Source organism: Ictidomys tridecemlineatus, chromosome 6, assembly GCF_052094955.1.
Source record: "Ictidomys tridecemlineatus isolate mIctTri1 chromosome 6, mIctTri1.hap1, whole genome shotgun sequence".
NCBI classification, from domain to species: domain Eukaryota; kingdom Metazoa; phylum Chordata; class Mammalia; order Rodentia; family Sciuridae; genus Ictidomys; species Ictidomys tridecemlineatus.
The window spans coordinates 8600416-8621693 of record NC_135482.1 but is presented as its reverse complement, the minus strand read 5'-3'; the positions used below and the strand labels follow the sequence as shown (position 1 = coordinate 8621693).

Below are 21278 nucleotides of genomic sequence, written 5' to 3'. Positions count from 1 at the left end.
CAGGGAGGGGCTGGAACACACTCTGGCTTTGCCTGTTAGAAATGCCCCGGTCCTCCAGCCCTTGCGACAGTCACTGCTGTCCCAACCCAGGAGGGAGGCGGGGTCACCAAGGCTGGAAATGGAGCTACCCTGGGCTCACCCTCAGGACCCCTTATTCTAGTGAGGACCAAAAGGCAACCATCCCTGGGTGAGGTGGTGGCCGAGCCCACCCGCCAGGCCTCAGGTGCCCCACCTTAGTCATTGTGAGACCTTGTCAGACACCTCCCATCTCAGAGGACGATGATATTTTGTATGGTTATTGCAAGGGTCAAATGAAGTGATTTTAATTTCAAATGATTTTTTTAATCATTAAAAATAATCTAATATGAATTAATTAATGAATCTGGGCTGCACATTTTAGATCAGGAAGGACTGGGGCCCTGGGTGCCCAGGTCCAGGCTCGGCCTGAAGTCCAGGGAGCCTCACTTGTGCTGGGTCACAGAAGTGACAGGCAAACAGCCTGGGTGGCCTTCACTGCTCTGTCAGCACCTGGAGAGATGAAGCAGGTTCAAGACACTCAGGCATACAGACACATGGGCACACAAGGCCGCAGAGACAGACAGGCACAGAGACACACAAAGTTGCAAGGAAACATGGACAACACATAGTCACCCTGTGGGTCCTGGCCGCCCCCACCTGCTCTCCAGGTGGAGTAGGGAGGTGCCATGGCCAGACTTTTTCTTTTTTCCATACTGGGGACGGAACCCAGAGGCACTCTACCACTGAGCTACACCCCCACTTTTTGAGACAGGGTCCCACTAAGTTGCTGAGGTTGCCTTGGACTTGCCTTCCTCTTGCCTCAACCTCCTGAGTTGCTGGGATTGCAGGCGAGCACCACCTTCATTACCAGACTTTTGAACGTGTTCTGATGCTGATCCAGGTCCCTGGGGTAAGAAATGGGAGGGAAGAGATGAAGGATGTGGTAAGGCCCCAAGGGGACCCTGGGGACAAGGTAGGCAGGCTCGGGGGAAGGGGCTCCCCTAGGACACACGGGGTACAAGGGTGTAGGGTTGCCCACTTAACCCTTGAAGCCACTGCCACCCTGGGGATGCCCAGGTCCAGGAAAGCCCTCCAAGCCCCAGTGAGGGGCCATAAGGAACAATGGTGGGGCCCGTGGGTGCTCAGGAATGGGGAGGCTGTAGTCTTCAGGGTCCACCACTAAGGAGGGACTCAGCAGTCTGGCCTTGACCGAGTTCCAGAGCAGCCCTACCCGCTCCCCACCAAGAGCAGGTGGGCCTGGGTGCCACCCAAGCTGAGCAGCTGCTGTGACCTCGGCCCATGCAACAGTTTGCTAGAATGTTCCCAAGATCTGAGGAGAGGCTCCCTGTCCACTGTCCCACTGCAACGACAGCTGCTCCTCTCTGTTGGCTTGACCCCGGGGATTCCCTGAGCAAGTATTTGAAGATGAGTATTCTGCTGAGATGACATCGGCGATGACAGTGGTGACGATGAAGAGAACTGACCTGGCCGCAGGGCTGGTACCTGAGTCGAGGACTGTCGTGTCAGTGAGGCTGAGCAGGCGGAGCGCTGGGCCCAGGCCCCCTCGTCCGGGTGCATCTCCCGGCTGAGCCGTGCCAGGCAAGGGAGGGCAAGTCTGGCCCCTGCTGCCCCAGCAAGGCGCGATGGCCAGGCCAGGCCGCCCAGGAGGGAGGCACTGCCTGACGGGCTTGGGGCGTCATGGAAAGGGCCGCGGGGGTCCCAGCAGACTTGGACCTGGGCTCAACCTGCTCCTTTCACTCAGGGAAGGATTGGCTCAGCCTCCTCCGCGGGGAGAGGGCTGCTTCCTGGATCTCTCCAGCAGCGGGAGGTCCTTCCACCTTGTCTGCCTTGGCCTCGCTCTTGCCCTCCCTCTGCCCGGAACTGGTCACCCACTTAGGCGCACGGCCCATTCCCTAGGGGCCCTCCACCCCACGGTCCCGGGAACTGGGGATGCCTGGGGAGTGCCACGCTAGCCCAGAGGCGGCCACGGCTGGTCCTGGTGGAGGGAGCAGCCCCGGCCTCTCTCCCCCACTTGGGAGGCAGCCAGGTGACCAGGGCGTGGCCTCGCCTCCCTGGGCCTTGGTTTCTGCAACTGTTAAAAGTGGGATGATGACATCTGCCTCGAAGGACTCTGGGAAGGATGGAATTAGAAGGCCTTGAACTTAAAGGAACCCTCCCCTCCTATCTGGCTCCCTTCCATACAGTCCTGGGCTAGCCATTCCAGAATCAAGGGCAGAGGTCCAGGAAAGTGGGTCTCTCAAGAACACTGCTTGGCACAGCCTCCCTAGGCTGTGTGACCCGGGTCAGGGCACTGAACTTCTCTGGGCTTCAGGTTCCTCACCTTGTCCTCACAGATGTGAGCGGGGGTGGAGGAGGAACGCTCTGGGAAGGGGTTATTTTGGGCGTGCAGAACAGGGCGAGGAGCTGTTCCCAGGGAGACTGTAAGCTGGGGAGGCAGGCCACAGGGTGAGGTGCTCCTAGGGTGTCTGCTGACTTTCGGGAAGACTGAGCTGGCTGAGGGGACTGGCCCTGCCTGCATTTCCTCTGGGGCTGAGGGTGGCCGTCCCAGGTTGCCGGTGGGTGGCTAAAGAGCAGTGTCTGTCCCCTAGGTAGACCAGCAGGCAAACCTCAGAAAAGCCCAGAAGGGCTGAGAAAGGAAATTCTGGGATGGCCCCCGATCTGCACAAGGACCCTTATTACAAGCATCTCAACCAGCTGCGTACCTGGTCCTCTGGGGGGAGTCTGGGTCACTGCACCTCCCCCGGAGCTCCAGGGAGGTGCCCGGTGTGGAGGGAGGCGCTCAGGGATTGGGGTTTGGATCCTAGGCAGGAACCTGGGAATGACTCTTTGGAGGAAGTGGCAGTGTGGTGTGGAGGTCGATCTTCGAGGGCCGTTTTGCCCTCCAGCCTGTCCTATCCTCTCCTGCCCCCAGCACGGCCCCCCCACCATGCCACCACCAGGGCAGGAGCAGGTGAACCATGCCATACCCACACGTGACCACAAGAGGTCGCCCCGCACTGTCAGCAGCAGCTAGACAAGCCTTGCACAGGGATCAGAGGAAGGAGCTCATCCTGTGGAAAAAGCAGGATGAACTGGGTAAGGATGGAGAATTGACTCTCTGGAGGTCAGGGCTGCATGAGCCCCGGGTCGGGGATGGTGTCAACTGACCGGCATTTTGAAAACGGGGCCCTTGGAACACAAAGGAGAGATAGGTCCAGAGAGGGTATGGCTGGCCCCAAGAACACACAGCTACCTTGCGGTGGAGCAGAGAGTGTGTTCCCGCCCAGGTCCTCACCTCCTGCCTTGTACAGGGTCTTCCCATGGTTGGGGCACACACGAGGAGCTTGAGGGGGGTTGCCCTGGATTTTAGGCTGCAGCACGGTGCAGATGAGATTGGAGAGGGCAGGCTGGGGAGGATCGTGGGGTGTGGGCATGGGGGTGAAACTGGCTCTTCCTGAGGTACCACATGGCCCAGTTGGCTTGGACCTCGCTGACCCTGGGCCTGCAGACCCAATCTCTGGATGTCCAGCACACCGGCCCTAGCGAGAGGTGGTGGGACCAGGACGGGTTGGACCCTGAGGACAGGTTCAAGATTTCAGTGTCGTCCAGGGGCAGTGAGTTTGAGCCGAGCTTACAACATGGCGCTCTGCTGACTGCGGGTGAGACGGAGTGGGACTGGGAGGAGGCCACTGCTTTCCTGTGCCTGTGGTGTAGCTCGAGGCCCAGCTCTGTCCTGGGCTAGAGGATGCCCTTGGCTCAGAGCTGGGAGAAGAGGCCTGAGTTTCTAAGGCCCTGATCTGTGGTGTGACGGTCCCACAGGCCGCCTGCCCGGCTCCTGACACTGGTCCAGTAATATGGGCGAGCCCCCCCTCTCCAGTGAGCCCCTCCCTGCCCTCCCGCACCTTCCCGGGCCACCTTCTGAAATCCTTTCCAGGCCCAGCTCAGACACCTCCTCTCAGAAGTCTGCAGGCCAGTACTGGCCTTGAGGCCCCCCTCCTCGGGGCTCCCCGCACCTCCAGCCCACGGGAACCACCACCCCTCTAGCCAGGTTTGTCCAAGACCTTGGCAGTAGGCAGTGCTGCTCAATGGCAGGGCCCACAGCACATGAAGCTCCTGGTGAGAGGAATGGAGGGGGAGGGAGGACGGAGCGTGGGTCAGAGAGGCCCAGAGGGCCTAGAGAACCAGCCGGGGCCTGTCCTGGAGTCCCGAGGGTCCGAGCTCACTCTGATGGGGAGGCGGAGGGACGGGCCTCTCCCCAGCACACAGCCGCATCCTGCTTCTGACCTGCAGGACCGGGCTGGAGAAGGCAGGGCCGGCTCCAGTTGCTCGGTGACAGAGGCCCATCCGCCCTGGACAAGCCTCAAGATACTGCTGCATCTCCAGGGCGGCACTGGCCCCTTCCACAGGCCCCTGAGCCCAGGGTGGGGCGTCGAGAGAGCCGGACCATCAGGTGTCCCCAGGCCCTCTCCCCACACCTGGCTTCCAACGTTCAGTGGAGCACACTGTCACCTCCCCCTGTGTGGCAGCCAGACCTGCCATGGACACCATCACCCCCTTCACTACCACATTTCTACTCACCTCAGCGAATGAGGCCCACAAAATCCCCCCCTGCCAGCTTCCCCAGAGCCCTCTCACTGTCACCCACTGGGCCCCCTCACTCTGGCTGTGCCCAGGCCTTGTCCTTGGAAACTGCCCTGCTCTGTCGTCCTCCTTACTGTGCCCGCACTCCTGCTCTGCCTCAGGCCCCCTCTGGGTTCAGCTCCACGTCCTTCCTGAAGAGGCAGTTCACAGCAGGCGCAGTGGTGCAGGACGGAGCACAGGGTTGGGGTCTCTGTCTTGTGAAGAATGAACTCCATAGACACAGGGTGACAGCAAAGTGACAGGATTTATTAGAGTAATAGGAAAAGGCCGGGTGCGGTGGCACAACGACTTGGGAGGCTGAGGCAGGAGGATCACAAGTTCAAGGCCAGCCTCAGCAATTTAGAAAGGCCCTAAGCAACTTAGTGAGAGCCTGAGCAACCTAGCGAGATCTGGTATCAAAAATAAAAAATGAAAAGTTCTGGGGACATGGCTCAGTTTTTAAGCATCCTTGGGTTCAATCCCTGGTACCAATAATAATAATAATAATAATAATAATAAACAAGAAAAAGAATATTAAAAAACCAAAGTAATAGAAAGCATAGCTCCCAAAGGGGCGGTGGGAGGTCGCAAGACCCCAAGACAGGGATCCCGGAGAGTGGCCTCTCGCCCGGGGCTCATGTGAATCTACAGGGTTAAGGAAGCTAGCCCCCAGCCCGGTGCTGGGTGAGGCCCTCAGTGTCGGAGCTCTTCACACACTTCACACTGAGAAGGTGCTCGATGTCATCAGTCATCGGAGGCGTGCCCTTTGGTCCCATCAGGTTGCCTGATCAGTGCCTCTGTTTGGTGGGGGTCTGGGTAGAGGCAACACACGTCCCACTGTTTTTCTGCGAACACAGGTCTACCTGACCTGGATGGCCTGGCTTGTGCCTGTAGTTTCTCAGCCCTGCTCCACGGAGACCTGAACCACAGGGGGCCCAAATTTCCTTTGTGCCTGTTTTAAGCCTTTCTCCTGCCTCTTAGGCACATTTGATGTAATCCCAGCAACTTGGGAGGCTGAGGCAGGGGGATTGCAAGTTGGAGGCCAGCTTCAGCTACTTAGCAAGACCCTCGGCAACTTAGTGAGACCCTGTCTTAAGAAGGCTGGGGATGGACCTCAGCGGTAGAGCATCTCTGAGTTCCATCCCCAGCACCAAAATAAATAAAATAGATGCCGTTCAAGGTGCCTCCTTGGTGCCTGCCCCCCGGGACACTCGTGACCCTGTTGGCTCCCCCAGAGGCCTGACTGTAGTACACAGGGTAACTGTCATGTTACCCTGGGTCCTGTGTCCCTGGTCCCAGCAGAATCTGGCAAAAAAAAAAAAAAAAAAAAAAATTGGCAGGAAGTTCTGATGATGGATGACAAGGACGGTCACTCAATAACCATTTATTGAGCGCCAGAAGTGTACGCAACCCTGAGCTAAGTGCCACAGAGGAGCTTGCCAGGCCCCTCTGCTCCTACAGGCCCCAGACCTCCAGAGCAGCCAAAAGCAGGGAGGTTCTGTGCCCACGGTGGTCAGGGGAGGCTCTAGAAAGGGCTGTGCCAGGCCGTGGGGAAGCACAGGTAGACAGGACACAGTCCCAGCCACTGAGTTTCTGAGGGGCAGCAGGGGTGGACACCGGACACAGCCCAGTAGTGACACAAATGACTGGATGCATGTCTGGGGTGCCATGGGGCTGGTGTCCTGGAGAGGCTGGAAGCACACACGGTAGGGCCACTGCTTGGTCACAGCACGGTCCCCAGGTGCGCTTGCTGTTGGGACTCTCCTGCTCAGAATGAACATCATCATCTGGTCCCAGTCGTGTGGGTGCTGGTCACTGGGTGTGCCCATGTGGCCACCGGCTCCCCTGCTGTGGCTCTGGGGGGGCCCAGGGGCCGGGAAGCAGTGCCCTACCTGTCCCTCAGCCCAGCCTTCCAGAGCCCACGCCTCACCCCAGGACCAGGGGGTGGTTTGCACCCTGGCCCTGACCCCAGTCTTCCACCAGCCCTGGCAACTTCAAGGCACTGGCACATTCATGGCCACCGCCCGTCCCCCCGGGCCCTACAGTCAACCCTGGGGGGAGGCAGGCGGAGCTGTGGGTCCTACTTTGCAGGTGGGACTCTGGGCGCAGAGGAGCAAGGTGGCCTGTCCCAGCCAGCGGGCAGCCTGCTGAGAGGCTTTGAAGGGGGCTCAGGTGCCGGCCCCCAGTGAACCCGGCTCTGCCACCAAATCCCTTCCACTCACCTGAAGAGGGGACACAGTGGCATCCTCACCAAAGGGACAGAAGTAAACCCGACAGGGCGGATCAATGGGTGCCGCCTGGCGGGGGCAGCGCCGTCTGGGGACGTTATTAATACTCCCATCTCCCGCCCCTGCCGCCCCCGCCGCCTTTCCAGGGATTGAAGCGGCAGCTGGCGGTGGGAGGAGGCTGCCTTAAATAGTAGAACAAAGGAAAATGGGACTGGGTGCTGCTGTGGCCAAGCCACCCTCCCCTCCCAGACCCAGGGCGCAGAGCTAGGAAGGAGTCTGCTCAGCGGAGGACCCTGGGAGCAGGGTGGTGACAGTGGCCAGGCTGGCACCCACAACCCCCAGACACGGCTGCCTGCTGGGCCAGTCCTCTGGAGAGGCTGCAGGGGGGTTGAATGAGATGCTGGGTTGCTCTGTGCACTTCCACGGCGACACTAAACGTCTCCCCGAGATTCCCACCAGCCCCACGAGCTTCAAAGGTGGTCCCCACCTCGGGGCAGGCAGCAGGCCACCTCTTGGTCCCCAAGTCCTGGCCCTTCGTCTCCTCACGCTGGCGGCCTCAATGTCCTGGCCTCAGTGTCCTGGCGCACGCGGCTACTCAAGGGAGGCGTCAGGGCCCTCACGTGGACGGGGCGCACCAGGCGTGGGGACCTGGTGTCAGGCAGACCCAGGACGGCCCTGTGCTCTGAGAGGGGCAGCGGCTGCTGCGAGGTGGACAGCTGTGGAGGTGCCTCCCAGCTGGACCCTGTGCCAGATTGCCCCCCTCCTCCAGCCCCAGGGGAGCCCCTCTCCTCCAGTGGTGGGGACCCCCCTGCTCACCTGCCCCAGGAAATGCCGAGGCCTCTTTCCACACCACCTCCCTGGGGAAGCCTCCCCAGCCTCTAATGATCGGCCTCCTCCCTTCCCGGAGCCCAGGACTCCCTGAACCCCACCTGCTCTCTACTAAAAAGTTACTTCGGCGGGCTCCCCGCCCCCCCCAGGGGCGCTCTGCCTCGGAGTCACCTCCCCACCCCAGCCCTTTCTGTTTATTCTGAGAAGGGTCTCACTAGGTTGCCGAGGCCGGCTGCGAACCCACCATCCTCCTGCCTCACTTTCCTGAGAGGCTGTGCGCTGCCCTTCCGTCCCTAGGTCCCTTCCCTCACTAGACTGTGGGCCATCAGCCAGCAAAATGGCTGCTTCCTTGTGGTCATGTCCCTCCCTCTTCCAGCAGCCTGTGGGGGAGGCCAGGGCAACTGGCTGTCATAGGCCTCCATGGGAACGCAGCTGCCATGGGCCCTGGTCACTTATGTAACAGTGGCCATGCCGCCCTGGGAGCAGGAGGGTCTGCCGCAGAGGGATGTGACTGGTCGGGGGGGCTTCCCACCAGTGGCACCACTGCTCTGTTGCGAGGGAGGGGCACTGCACAAGCCCCATCTCGTGAGCTCGGCCCAGTCCTGGGGGCTGGCAGGAGTGCCCAGCAGCCACAGCCCACTGCGGGTTAGGGCTTGGGAGGCAGGCGCTTCCCGTTCCACTCCACAGGCCACAGGGGAGGCGCGGAAGCCCTAGGAGCAAGGCTGAGCCCGGCCAGACCTGGGGAGGTTGGGTCTACACTCCTGGGGCCACCGCGCCACCCGCCACCCTGCCAGGCTGAGCCAGCCTCACTTGCGGGCTCCCACATGCAGCAGAACAGATGCAAAGCAGGCGGTGGATCCGCGGCTATTCCAGGCCGCGGCCCCCTCCCACCCCCGGCGCCACCCCTGCCTCACTCCTCTATTGCCATCTGCACACGTGCCCATCTCTCCAGCAGCACCTGGTGAGGCCCAGGAATCCAGCCTGCCAGTGAGCTGCCTGGGTCGAGAAGCTGCCCACCACCAAGTCTGGAGGGCCAGGGCCTGCGGAGTTAGGCAAGCCCCCAGGATGGCAAGCCCCTGGCAGGAGGGTTGGCCTTGAGGCAGCAACTCCTGCTCCTCCTTCCTGCTCCTGGCTGTCCCTCTGCACTCAGCTCAGGACCCAGCACAGCCGCAAGGTCCCTCCTCATTCCACTGGTCTTCCTTGCGATGCTATCTGCCAGATCTGGTGACAGATCTTGCTACAACTGGACACATGGCCTGAGAAGGGCAGGACCCGGCCAAGGCCCTAGGCTCCGGGCTTGCGTTTGGCTGCACCATCTCGGGGGCACCTGTGGGCAAGGGGAAGACAGGCTGCCATGCCTGGTGTTCTCTGGTCCTGGACTGAAGGGACTTCCTGGCTCTGAAACGTGGCTCCCGTTCCCAACCGCTCCTTGTCCGTGGGTTTACTCCGCTGTCCCCCACCGCGCTGTAGCCCTCACCCTGGTGGATCAGGTAGGCTTCAGGCCTCGCCCTGCCAGAGGGTCTCCATCTTTGCAGCCCCAACTCCCGGGGCCTGGCACCTACGGCTTTTGAATACACAACCGTTGAGCTGAGCGCCATTATGTGGCCTGGAAACGTCCTTTCAGAGCTTGGTCTGGCTCCACCCAACAGCCTTCGCCCCTGACCACCCCTGAACACGAAGTATGGGTGAGAAGGGCAGGGCCAAGGTGAGTGGCCGAGCGTGGCACAGGGCTTTGCATTTAGCCAGAACCTTCCCTAGGCCCCCGGGACCTGCCAAGCCTGAAGACACGGATCCCATCTAACCTTAAGAGGCTGCAGACCAGGGTCAGTTTTTGGTCATTTTAATTGTAAAAACCAAAACATTCATATAAATAAGACCGCTGTGTAAAATATGATTCGTCCCTTCTACTAAACCCTTCTCCCCACACTCAGAAAGAATATAGAAAACCCAGCAGAGATACGAAGTACAAATCAGCATGCGGTCCCTGATGAAAGCCACTGCAGGCCAGGTTCCCTGCTAAAGCGGCCTTGCGGTGAGAGCACTCCTGGCCCAGGCGTCTCACCCGAGGCTCAGTGACACCTCGAGGCCCCGCTCTCGACTGCGACTGCGCGGTTGGTGGAGGCAGCATACAAGGGTCATGCAGCCTGGGGCGGGGAGGGGAGGATGGGAGGACTGCTTGGTCCTCAGCCAAGGCCGGGCCAGGAGAGCAGGTCCAGTGGGATGTGGTGGCTTGTGCACCTGGGGTCCAGCTGGGAAGGGGCTTCTTCATGGGGGGTGGTCACCACTTCCCCAGAGGACAAGAAGCTGCCCGTGTCCCTTGAGAGGACAGGCTCCTTCTTGGGGCCACTTTCATATGGCCACTACTGACAAGGACAGTGGGCATTTCCCAGTAGCACAGGGATGGAAGGCAGCGGGCTCCAGGGATGCCAGGGGACAGCCATCCTGGAGAAAGGTAGGATGGCGTGTCCTGTGGAGAAACCCACTCCCTACCCTGCCACCGTCACTGCCCCCCTCCCTACAGGGAGAGGGCTGCCTCAGCCCCACCGGTAGCTTGGGACGGGGGAGGGCTGAGAGCCGGGAGTGGCGACGTCAGCAAATTCACACACTGGGCGTGGCTCAAGACACTGGTACACAGGACGAAAATAAAAGACCCCAGACTCCTTGGAAAAAGCCAGGACCTGCCTGGAGCTGCTCCCCATCCCAGAGCAGGGGCAGGACAAAGCCCTGCAGGGGACAGAGTGTCAGGAGCACTTCCAGACACACACGGCCAGCGTGCCCCCGAAGTACAGGTAGAGGAGGTTCTTCACCTCGTGAGTGATCTCAAACCCGAAGCCCTCGCCGATCACCACGTGCCAGGAGGAGCCGAACTTCTTGTCCATGGTCTCTTTGATCATCTTGGCGGCGCTCTGGAAGGGAGAGGGAGCTCGTGAGGGGGCAGCGGGGGCAGGCATCAGCTGGCACTACGGTCCTGGGGCACCATTTCTGCTGCTCTCCTGCTCCTAGAACCGTCAGGAAGGGCCTCCCCACAGGCCACCTCCTGCCAGGGCCATCACACAGCAAAGCCAGACGCTCCCTCACCTGCCAGGAGGGAACCAGCGAGGGCGGGGGAGGGCTCGGGCTGAGGGCAGCCCCCGGGCTGAGTCAGCCTCTGTGCTCAGGGCTGGCTCCTGGGCCAGGCCACCAAGTCCTCGGCTGTGAGCTGACAGGATGGGGCACAAAGCTGATCTTGGGACCACGTGAAATGGCAGACATGAGAGCAGTTTGCAGACTGTAAGGGATTGTCATTGTCCCGTGGGGCCTGGGTGACAGGCTTTTCCCTAACGGGGCTCAGGGAGAGGCCAGACTGCTTGTCCTAGTCAAGGTGGCAGCCCACTGCCTTCAGTGCAGGCTGTCTCGGGAAGCTTCCCCAGCAGGAAGAGCAGGTCTGGCGAGGGGCAGAGCACCCGTCTTGCAGGGTGCGGCCCATGCTCCGGCATCGCTGTGTACCAGGATCACCCACCACCGTGACAGGCGCACGCCGAGCCCTCTGTCCCCATAGCTCAGTAAGTAAACCAAGGCTGCCCAGTAAGGAGCCGTGGCCACCGTCCTGAACTAACAGACGAGGTCGCTGGGCTCAGAGATGAGAAAGGGCGGCCTGAGAGTAGGGAGCAGGAGGGGCCGAGATGGGACAGGGACTTGGCCTGCTCGGCCAGAGCCACGTGCCCAGGGTCTGCCTCCCACCACTGTGCGACACGGGCTCCTTCCCACCACCCCTGGAAACAAGCCCACTGGTTACATCCTGGCCACGGTGACAGTCCCTGGCAATGGAGAGGGCCCTCGCTCCTCTGGATGGATGAATGGATGCGTGGATGAATGTCTGGGCGAGCCTCCGCTGGCCACTGAGATGGAGCCCTGGGGACTGCCCGGGCCAGCCACCTGAGGGCCTGGGGCAGGGCTGCAGAGACCCTCCGGCTTCTCTCCCTCTAGGCTGGGCGTGACCCTCGGTGCCCGGGCAGCAGCAGCCTCTTCTCTCCCTGGCCTCCAGACTGACTGAATCCCAGGAAGCCTTGGGCCTAGTCTTAGCAGGACCCTTTGGCGCTGGCTACAGGGGTCGGGGGCCACTCTGTTCACACGCAGGGTCAGCAGAGACACGAGGGGCCGCCTGTGCTGGTGGCAGTACCTCGTTGTTGTTGGAGAATTTCTCACAGGCTGTGACACACAGCTCCATGGTTTCCACTCGCATCTCCTCTGGCATGTCCGAGTGCTAGAGAGGGCAGGGGACAAACAAAGAGAGGCTTCTTAGCCCACGGCCTGGCCTCCCTGGCTGGCCTCTCCGTTTCATGCTTAAGGCACGGACACCAGGTGACTTCCCTGGCACAGCCTCCGGCAGGGGACTCAACTCCTGACAGGCCTGCAGTTGAGGCCAAGGGGTGTGGCATAGAGTGGAGTCCAGGTGCTCTGGAGCCTAGGTGCCCTGCGAGGTGCCTAGGCCCAGCCAGGACAAGGGGAGAAGGCGGGCCGGGCCTGGGGGCAGCGGTGGTGTGACTTCCCATCAGACATCTCAGAGCCAGAAGGCACAGCCTGGCCACTCCGAGGGCTCCTGTGCCTCCCGCGCCTCTCCGGCTGCTCTCTTAATTAGCTTGCTGGCCTCCTCCTCCCAGCTGCAGGAAGGCTGGCCGTGCCCACTCTCTCCTCCCGGGGACTTCGTCTGTGTCCTCTATACAGGGAGAGGCTTTCCGCACCTTCTTCCCCAGCGCTAACCTCTTCCTTGGGCTCTGGATTCCCATGTCCAACTGTCCCTTTGACAACCTCATTTAGATGTCTGAAAAGTCACTTTTCCCCACAAACCTACTCTTCCTACATCTTCCCTTCCTTGGTCACTCTGGGAACAGTCCTCAACCCTCCTCCCCTCACTCGGGCCCCTCCCCCATGAGCCCTGCTGCCTCCAGGCCTCCTCCAGGCCCTGCCCAGCTGCTGCTCTGTCTGGGCCTCCCTGCTTTCCCGCTGCCTCCTGGCGTCCCAAGCCCACGTTCTTGCCACAGCTCGAGTAATCTTAAAAAGCGATCCCATCACACCTCGGCTTAGGCCCTCTCCTGCTTCCCTGACCTCAGGACGCACCCGCATGCCTAGCCGCAGTCCTTCCTGCAGCCCCGCCAGGCCTGTCCAGTCTGCTCCTCCGTCACACTGACCCCCATGTCCTGATGTCCTGCCCGCCGGGCCAGCCATGGGGCCTTTTCCTCTGCTGCTCCAGGACGCTGTGCCCATCCCACCTGGGCCTCCTGGGCCTCCTGGGCCTGCTGTTTCTCTGCTGGGAATGTCCTCCCCCGCAACTCTGCGAGGCCTACTCTCTAACTCCATTCTGGTCTCCGATGGAGGAGCTTCTCCAAAAATGCTGGCCTCTGCCTGCTCGCCCTGCACACCGGCTCTGTGTTCCTTTGTAGCACTTACTGTCTACAACCGTGTCCTTTAAACATTCCTTTCATGTGGGCCAGGGACATCTGTCTCACATACCACCCTCTCCACAGTGCCCAGAACCATGTCCGGCATATAGCAAGAGGCCTAAATATATACTTGGCAAATGAATGAATGAATGAAAGGATGAATCACTGTTGCCCCCTGGATGTTTAGATTGAGCCAGCAGAGCCTCCTCCTCTTGGCACTGCCATCCTGCAGGGGACGCGCTCCACCCACCTCTCTCCAGGCTGCAAGGGCCCTGGGCTGTGTCTCCCTCCCGCAGGGCTTACCCTGACCAGAGGGAAGGTCTGCAGGCGCTTATAGTCCGCCTCATCCTTCTTCCCTTCTGTTTCTCCCATGATCCTTCCCGGGAGGAGAGAGTGGGGCTCTCAGAAGGTGCCGGCACTGGCAACGAGGACGCCTAGGAGACTCAGGAAGCACGCCCTGCCAACTTGTCTTTCCCCAAGGGGTGCTGTAGAAAACAGGAAAACCAGGAGAGGAGACTTGGCTTTAGAACCACACATCACAAATTAGAAACGTCTCAGTAACAATTTGACACCTCCCCATCTTAACTCCCCCACATCCTTTCCCAAATGGCCAGCAAGTCTGCAGACGGAGGGTGAGTCAACGTGAGATGCTGTAAGAACACACTGTCATTGTCAAGATAGATGCTGACTGCGGGCCAGGCCCAGGATGGAGCCTCAAGCTAGCAATCAACAAACGCGGCTTCTCCTTGTGCCCACGACACACCGGCTTTTCTTTCCAGCAGACGTGGGCAGGAAGTTAAATGTTCAGGTGACAACTGTCAATCTAGGATTACTGCCAAGTGAGGGGTCCTCCCTGCAGGGCCTGATCTGTGAGGACCTGGACAGTGCCACGCAGTACCTTCCCTGGCACACCAGGTCCATTGCCGTCCCTGGCTGTCCCTCTCAGGTCACTGAGTCCTCTCTGGCTGGCCCAGAATTGGGCAGACTGGGTGCTGGTGATGGTTTGCACTGACCAGCAGAGTAGCCTGGGCTTCAGATTCCCCATCAGCAACCCAGGGCCAGTCACGTCTCACTCACAATGAGAAAGGGGCCACCACGAGAACTCAGTGAGACAAGGCACAGAAAGCAACGCCAGGCACGTGGCGGTATGTGTCATTCTCTCCACCTGCTTCCCAGGGAGACCAAGGGAGAGACTGGGAATGACAGGAAGTTATAAAACTTATACCCACGCAGGGCCCCCACCAAATCTAGTATCAATAACAGAAGGGGCCTTTCCTAAAGAGATGGGCCTGAGTCCGAAATGACCGGGCGCACTGCTGCATGTCTGGATGTTTTGATTTATCCTTATCAATGTATCAATTCAAAGGGCTTTGTAATCCCAGAAGCGGTACCGACACACGAGCACAGATCACTGAGACAGTGGAACTATTTTAATAATCTATATTGAACAAATCCAGCCAAACAACATTACAGCATGTCTCACTTTCCCAAATAAATTTACTTTTACTGCACCGCTACTCAACTCAGAGATGCCTGCCACAGGCTAACTGGTAGGTGTAAATATTTTATTAAAAAACATTTTTTTAAGTCAGGGCCTCATCTTGCTCAGGTTGGCCCTAGACTCCTGGACTCAAGGGACCTCCTGCCTCAGCCTCCTGAGTAGCTGGGACTGTAGGTGGGTGCTATTATGCCTGGCTAACAGGTAGATAGTCACAGGTGATGTGCTGTGTTCCAGCCACCGTGCCAAGTGCTCCACGTGCATTTATGCAGCTCATCACGATGATGACCCGGAAGTCAGGGCCTGGGTGAATGGAGGCAGGAGGCCTCACATGCCGCTGAGGCCAGCCAGCTGGGCAGCAGCAGAGGCAGGATGGCATCCAGGTGCTACCCTGGCACGAGCACTCTGCAGCTTTATTCTTTGGGCCTCCTGGCTTCACAAGCCGTGGCATTTTTAGCACGCTCGCGCCTGGCCACTAGTGTAGCTCAAGTGTCCCACAGTGATGTGAGTTTCTGATCTTCCCTTTCAGTGTCCAGCATTCTAAGGTGACCGTGACCCTTGGGTGCCAAGCACAGTTTCCTGGGCATGCTTTCCCTTCTGGGCTGGGCTCTCTGATGCTTCCGAAGCCCACAGCACCTCCCTTGGCTTTCCTAGGCGAGGCTGGCAGCCTGGCACCAGCTCTGCCGCCCCACTACACTGGTATTTTCTGATTCCCAGGGGACAGATGGCTCCTCTTATCTCATAATTCTGGGCATTTGAGCCACTCTGATATTAGCAGTCTTTGTCTCTGCATTGCTGGCAGATCACCAGCTCCATCCCGTTGGACTTTCTGGTCAGGTTTACCTTTGCTCATCACGCTAAGGCCCTTCTCCAGTCCCGCCCTGTCCTGGCAGTTTTAGGATGGCCATTGTATTGCCCCCTCCTCCACCCTCCTCAAGGGGTGACAGAGCCGGTGGCTACTTTGATAATGAAAGTGTCCCAGGGCTCTCTGGGAAGTTCAAGTGGGAATGATTTCAAATGTGGAAGCAGCTTCTGAGGCATCTTCCACCTAAACATTTCAATTCAGTTCAATTCATCCTTGGAGCTAAAGTGCCAGAAGCAGGAGGCCGGAGGGACTTGAGAGCCACTGTGCGCGCCAACCCAGGTGGGCAGGGTCTGGGCAGCTGCTCACATCCTGTTCTACCTACAGAGTCCTGCGGAAGCCCACGGGATCTCAGGGGCCTACCTGAGCCCACTCTTCAGGAACCAAAGAGGGAAAAGCCCCAGGACAGGTGTGGGGCCGGGCCCAGAGGAGAGGACTGCTTTGGCCCACAAGTCAGAACATGGAGGTCTGGAAGCCGGTTCCAGAAGGGAAGTCCAATTCTTTTTTTTTTTTCCTGTGGTGCTGGGGATTGAACCCAGGGCCTTGTGCATGTTAGGCAAGCCCTCCAGGAAGTCCAATTCTTCCCACTTCCTGGCTCTCTGACCTTCGGCAAGTAATTTACCTAGGCCTTGGTCTGCTCTGTGAAACAGGAAACTGATTCCCGCCTTCTCATGTTCAGAAAGCTGATGCAGGTCCACCTCGTGTGCAGGAGATTATAGACGTTCAAGCTCTCTGCGCTGCTCTTGGCCTGTTCTCTGTGATCACCACCTTATTACTGGCCAAGTCTCGCTCAACTTTATTAAGGACTGTGATTTATTATTTTAAATAGCCTTTTCCTATACTACATATACTTCTATTGTGTACAAGGGATGGGACTTACAGGGTTAAAATGTGTGGTTGGAGAGCCTGTGTTTTCAAGTACAGAAAGGCACGAGGATTTTTTATGACACTGTATTATGATAGTCCAGCTGCAGTCATTCAGCCATGGTTGGAGAACCCTGCTGAAAGGATGCTACCCAAAATAGCAGGACTAGGCGTTTTAATGACCTTATCAATCTCCCCTGTGAATGAGCACGTGCCTGAGAGAAGTCATGTCAGGCTGGAAAGAGCCTTTTAATAATGTAAGTGTGTCCACGCCATGGGACTCGAGTGTGCTAGGTGCTGAAGCTCGGCCCCTTGCCACCTGGTCCCAAGTGACACACCAAGCCAGGGACAGCCTTGCTCTCCCAGGTTCCTCTCGCGGCCTTGCCTAGAGGCGCAGGCAGGGCTCCCCCGCGTCACCAAGCCTGTTCTTGTGTGGCACTGACCTCAGTCACCATTTTTTATTTTGCTTCTGAAGCCTTTATGGAGAACACATAAGAGGGCCAGGGTGCGTGGGAGGGGTGGGGAAATGAGTGGGCTCTGGGAAATAGGCCAAATGTATCTGCCGGCTCGATGGGCGGGGGAGCCCAGTCACTCCCGGCCTTAATCATAGCTTTCCACGATCTAAGGCCTACAATGCATCTGAGAGACCGCAGGCCACCAGCTTGTCATGGTGGTTCCGAGAGCAGCCTCCAGGGCAGGTCTGATTCACATCTCGGATCTGCAGAAGGAAGGTCAGACAACTGCCCACTGCTCCCGGCCTTGGTGCTCTCAGCTGGGACCAGGAGTAAGAGGGGCCTCTCCCTCCCAGAGGGAGCAGCTCCGTCACTGATGGGAACCTTCCATATCCTTCTTCATAGACTAGCACTCACACTTCGAAACATTCAGCCCAGCAAACCAACATTTCCCAAGTTCCTACTGTGTGCAAACCACCGTGTTAGTGTTGGAGGAGGAAGGTCACAAGGTGCAGGCCCAGGTGGCAGGGTGTGGTCACTTTGTGCCTTTACACACATTTTCTCCCTTCCACCTCGTGAGGCCTACGAGGGAAGTACGAGCAAAGTATGAGCACCCGACTCTCAGACCAGGCACCTGGGCTCGGAGGCTGTGGCTGGCCCAAGGTACACGGTCAGCAAGGGCCGAGCCAGGATCTATTTTCTGACTACTTCCTTCTCTGTTTTCTCCCTTGTCATTCTGGTATCGGCAGCCACGGGTGCTGCCATCTGTGTAGGCCTGCCTCCTGCTCCCAGCCTTGGCCTGGATGCACACATGTGCACCTTGGTCACGCACATCCTTTTCCTGACTCACCTGTGCTGCGCCTTCTAGCAAACAAACAAAGCTGGGAGGTGAGGAGGAAGGGCCACAGCAGGTCAGGGTGAAAGGCTGAGCTTCCCAGAGGCCTGGGGCTCTCAGACCAGCTGAGTGGGGGCAAACCCAGGGGGCCAGTCTTCATTTTGCTAAGTAAGAGCATTAAGCACGTCGCCTGCCGCACAAGACGGAGATGTGAGGGGAAGAAGGAGTCGACTGCAGAAGGAAGGTCAGCTCCTCTCGAGGAAAGACGCCACCTTTCTCACACACACAGGCTGTTCTGTCTTGTTTTGTTAACACTGTCCTTCAGTTTTCTCACTTTACTGAGGTCCAGTGAAAACTGCATGTGCCTTAGACATGAGAGGGAGGAGGAAGAGAATAAGGGAAAGAAGCGGGGTGAGAGGTGGGGGAGGGAGGGGACATCTGTCGACTAGTAGAGGTTCAGTTCCCACAGCTATTGTGTCTAACACCATGTGATAAATGACACTGACTGGGGTGGTACCTCCTCGTGGACATACCCAAATTTGGATGAAATCCCAAACACTTTTGTCAAGATACAGAAAGTCACGGCCATGCAGCCACCAGCGCCGAGCGAGAGCAGCTGCGTGCAGGCGGCAGTTCCCCCGCCCCTCGTCCTTCCCACTTGGTGGAACAGATTTGAACGCAAGGGACTAAGAATGACATTATCACAGAAAGAAATTGGACTCAGCCAGCACTGATTTATTTCTTAAAAACTCATTCACAATTGCTAATTGCCGGTGACATCTCACAACCAATCACGACTTGGCCAAGCCTCGTGAGTCCAGACAGTTCCCTGAGGCTGAGGGACATCATCTGGTCTCTTCTAGATGTCCCAGAGCACAAAGACCACATGGCAGAAGTCCAAGAAATATGAATATTGAAATTACATTATATTTCAGGAGCTGGGGATATAGTTCACTTGGTAGAGTGCTTGCCTCACTTGCAAAAGGGCCTGGATTCAATCCCTAGCACCACACACACAAAAATTATATTTCATTAGCCTCTGAGAAGGGAGAGGACCTATCAAAGCTATCCAATCACATTTAAGGAAACTGACCTTAAGCCAGGTACCAGGAGGGGCATTCTACACACAGGATCTCTTATTCCCTCAGGAACTACCTGGCAGGCACCATTATTCCTATTCTACTGAGGAGCACAGAGCCTGAGTAAAGGAGATCCTTTACCCAGATGATAAATGGAGGAGTTGGGATTCCAACCCAGGTATATATGACTTCAGCTACTTTAAGCAAGAGAGCCCCTTCCTTCAAGGAGTTTAAAGTCGAACAGACCAACATGCATGCCTCAAGGAGTTATGGCTCACTGTTCCAGAAAGGGCCACCAGACAGATGTAGAGAAGAGGGAAGAAAATTCTGGAGGGGGAGAAGGAGGCTAAGAGAGGACAGCAAGAAAAGCTTGGGGATGGGGGCAGTGGCAGCACTGGAGTCAGGTCTTCAAAGGTAAGTGAGATCCTGACAGGTGGGCAGGTGAGAAGCCTTCCAGGCAGTGAGAGGACCGAACAGTGGCACCTAGGCAGAAAGTGCAAAGCATTTTCTGGGGAAATGCAATAGTCCAATTTGACTGCAGTATAGAATTTGGCCAAAAAGAAAGAAATAGGCTAGGGTTGGGTTGTGGAAATGTAAAAGACCCTAAAACCCAGGCTTAAGAAATAGCTTTTTTTTTTTTTTTTTTTTTTGGCGGGTAATGGGAAGCCCTTTAGAGTGTCCTTGGTGGTTGGTGTCAGGGCTGTGTGTTTTGGTGGGTTGTGTGTTGCTGTCACCATCTCATCTGTGGAGAGAGGAGTTAGTGACAGCAGTCAGGAAGCCCAGGTGGCAGACATTAAAGACCTGAGCCAGGGTGGTGGCTTAAGGAATGGAGAGGATGACAGGTTCAGAATAACCTGAGAATTGCCCAAGTGGCATGGGCACAGTAGAGTGACTGCGGATGCCCTAGAAGGATGAGTACGCTACTGACAGACACCAGGGAAACCAGCAGAGGGATGGGAGAGCAGTCCAGCTTGATTTTAGAATATTAGGTTTAAGTCGCTGACAAGATGTGCAAATGGCAGAATCTAGTCACGAGTAGGAAATCGCTGAATCGTGGATGACCAGAGGCAGAAGGGAAGCCACTGAGTCCCACCCGGTGCATCACTGTATTAATTGCTTCCTGCCTCCTCATCCGTATCCCTAACTGCAAAGCACAGGCAAACGATCAAAACTGGAGATGCGGATCCGAGAATCAACTGGAGAAATGACAGCTGATGCTGTTGGAAATTGGTTCATACTTCCCCGAGCGGGGGAAATGTGGGGAGGGAAGAGAAACAAATACTGACTCTACATTGGGCGGGACTCTGTACTTCAATTCATATCCTCAGAATTCCCAAAGGAGATGCGCTGGCTTTATATATGCACAGACTGGTGCCCAGGGAGGTTAGGTAACTTGCAAGGGTCCTGCAAGTAGGAATCTAAAGTAGGTTGGCCAGTTCTCCGCATCACACACACTACCTCCCGCGGAGAAAGCATCCTCAGGAAAACCTACAGCGGGGTCTAAGAATAATATCCTTGGACGCCAAGTCCAAGAGGCCTTTCGAGATCATTCAAACCCAGTTCTCATTTACAGATGGGGAGACTGCGTCCCCAAAAGAGTAATGACCAGTCCAGAGTCCCACTAGTTGCCAACTCTCCAAGCCAAGCAGTCTTGGGCCGAGGCGAAGGTGACCATCAGCCCAGACGCGGAAGGTGGATTACTTCGCGAAAGGTTGGGGAATCGCGGTGCTGGGGGAGTCGGATCAGAGAGGCTGAGCGAGCCCAAAGCTGGACGGGGCGCCGGGTAGTGGGGAGAGGCGGCCTGCACAGTCGCGACGGCGAATCTGTCGCGACCCAGCACGCAGGTCCCCCTGGTGGGTTTGCGGGGAGGAGGGGGGAGGTCCTGGGGCTGGGGAACAGCAGGCAGGAGACTGAGGTGGGGCCTCGGCGGTGGGCGAGGCCTCGTCCGCCCCGCGTTGCCTCCCGCCCTCCCTCCAGGCCAGCCCTCCCCGCCTGGCTGCCCGCCGCGCCCCGGGGCCTCACCTGCTCCCGCGGGGGCCGGAGCCGGGGCCGCAGCCAGCGCACCCCCGCCAGGGTTGTCAAGGAGCAAACAAGAGTGTCTTAGCAACCAGCAAGGAAGTCCTGCCCCCTCACCGGACGTTGACAGGAATTTCACTTGTTATTGGCGTATAAAAGTGTCAATCATGTGGAAGGGACCTACGACGCACGGGTTTGCACGGAAGGGGGCGTGACTTACAGGCTAGGGAGGCGGGGCTTCGCTTATAGTCGTCTTAAGTGTGCCCGAGGAGCCAGGGACAGACAGAAGTTCTCGGTTCGGACGAACTGGGAGAAGCGGTATTACCTTGGGCTTTTTTCGATATTTGAAATAACAAATGCAAATTTTGTTGGCGTCGTGACACTGAGCTGCTACTTTATTAGGCTCTCAGAAGCCTACTCAGTTCTCACCTCAGTACTTTCAGGTGGTAGGATCCACGTTCCCTCCCGAACTAAAGTGAAGCTAAGGAACCACTTAAACGAAACAAGATAATGACGCTGGAGAAGAACCCAGGTGCTCTTTCCATCGCGCCACACCCT

The 21278-nt window shown here is 57.8% G+C and overlaps 1 protein-coding gene across 5 annotated transcripts; it reads right to left on the bottom strand.

The window, feature by feature from the left end:
• Positions 1–317: 317 nt before the first annotated feature.
• Dnal4 (dynein axonemal light chain 4) lies at positions 318–20846 on the bottom strand. Of its 5 annotated transcripts, XR_013440254.1 has the most exons (7): positions 20727–20846; positions 13418–13599; positions 11854–11937; positions 10502–10600; positions 3006–3089; positions 827–1521; positions 318–528 (listed from the first exon to the last, which is right to left on the bottom strand). XR_013440254.1 is itself a non-coding variant. In XM_021724412.3 (5 exons), the coding sequence occupies exons 2-5, from the start codon at positions 13484–13486 to the stop codon at positions 5908–5910; spliced, it is 288 nt and encodes a 95-aa protein (XP_021580087.1). In that variant the 5' UTR covers positions 13487–13599; positions 20727–20846; the 3' UTR covers positions 4885–5907. The 5 variants fall into 5 exon arrangements, 3 of the variants coding, with proteins under 3 accessions (XP_021580087.1, XP_005322302.1, XP_077908850.1); XR_013440253.1 differs by having other exon boundaries at positions 827–3089; XM_021724412.3 differs by lacking the exons at positions 318–528; positions 827–1521; positions 3006–3089 and adding an exon at positions 4885–5943.
• Between the last annotated feature and the right edge of the window lie 432 nt (positions 20847–21278).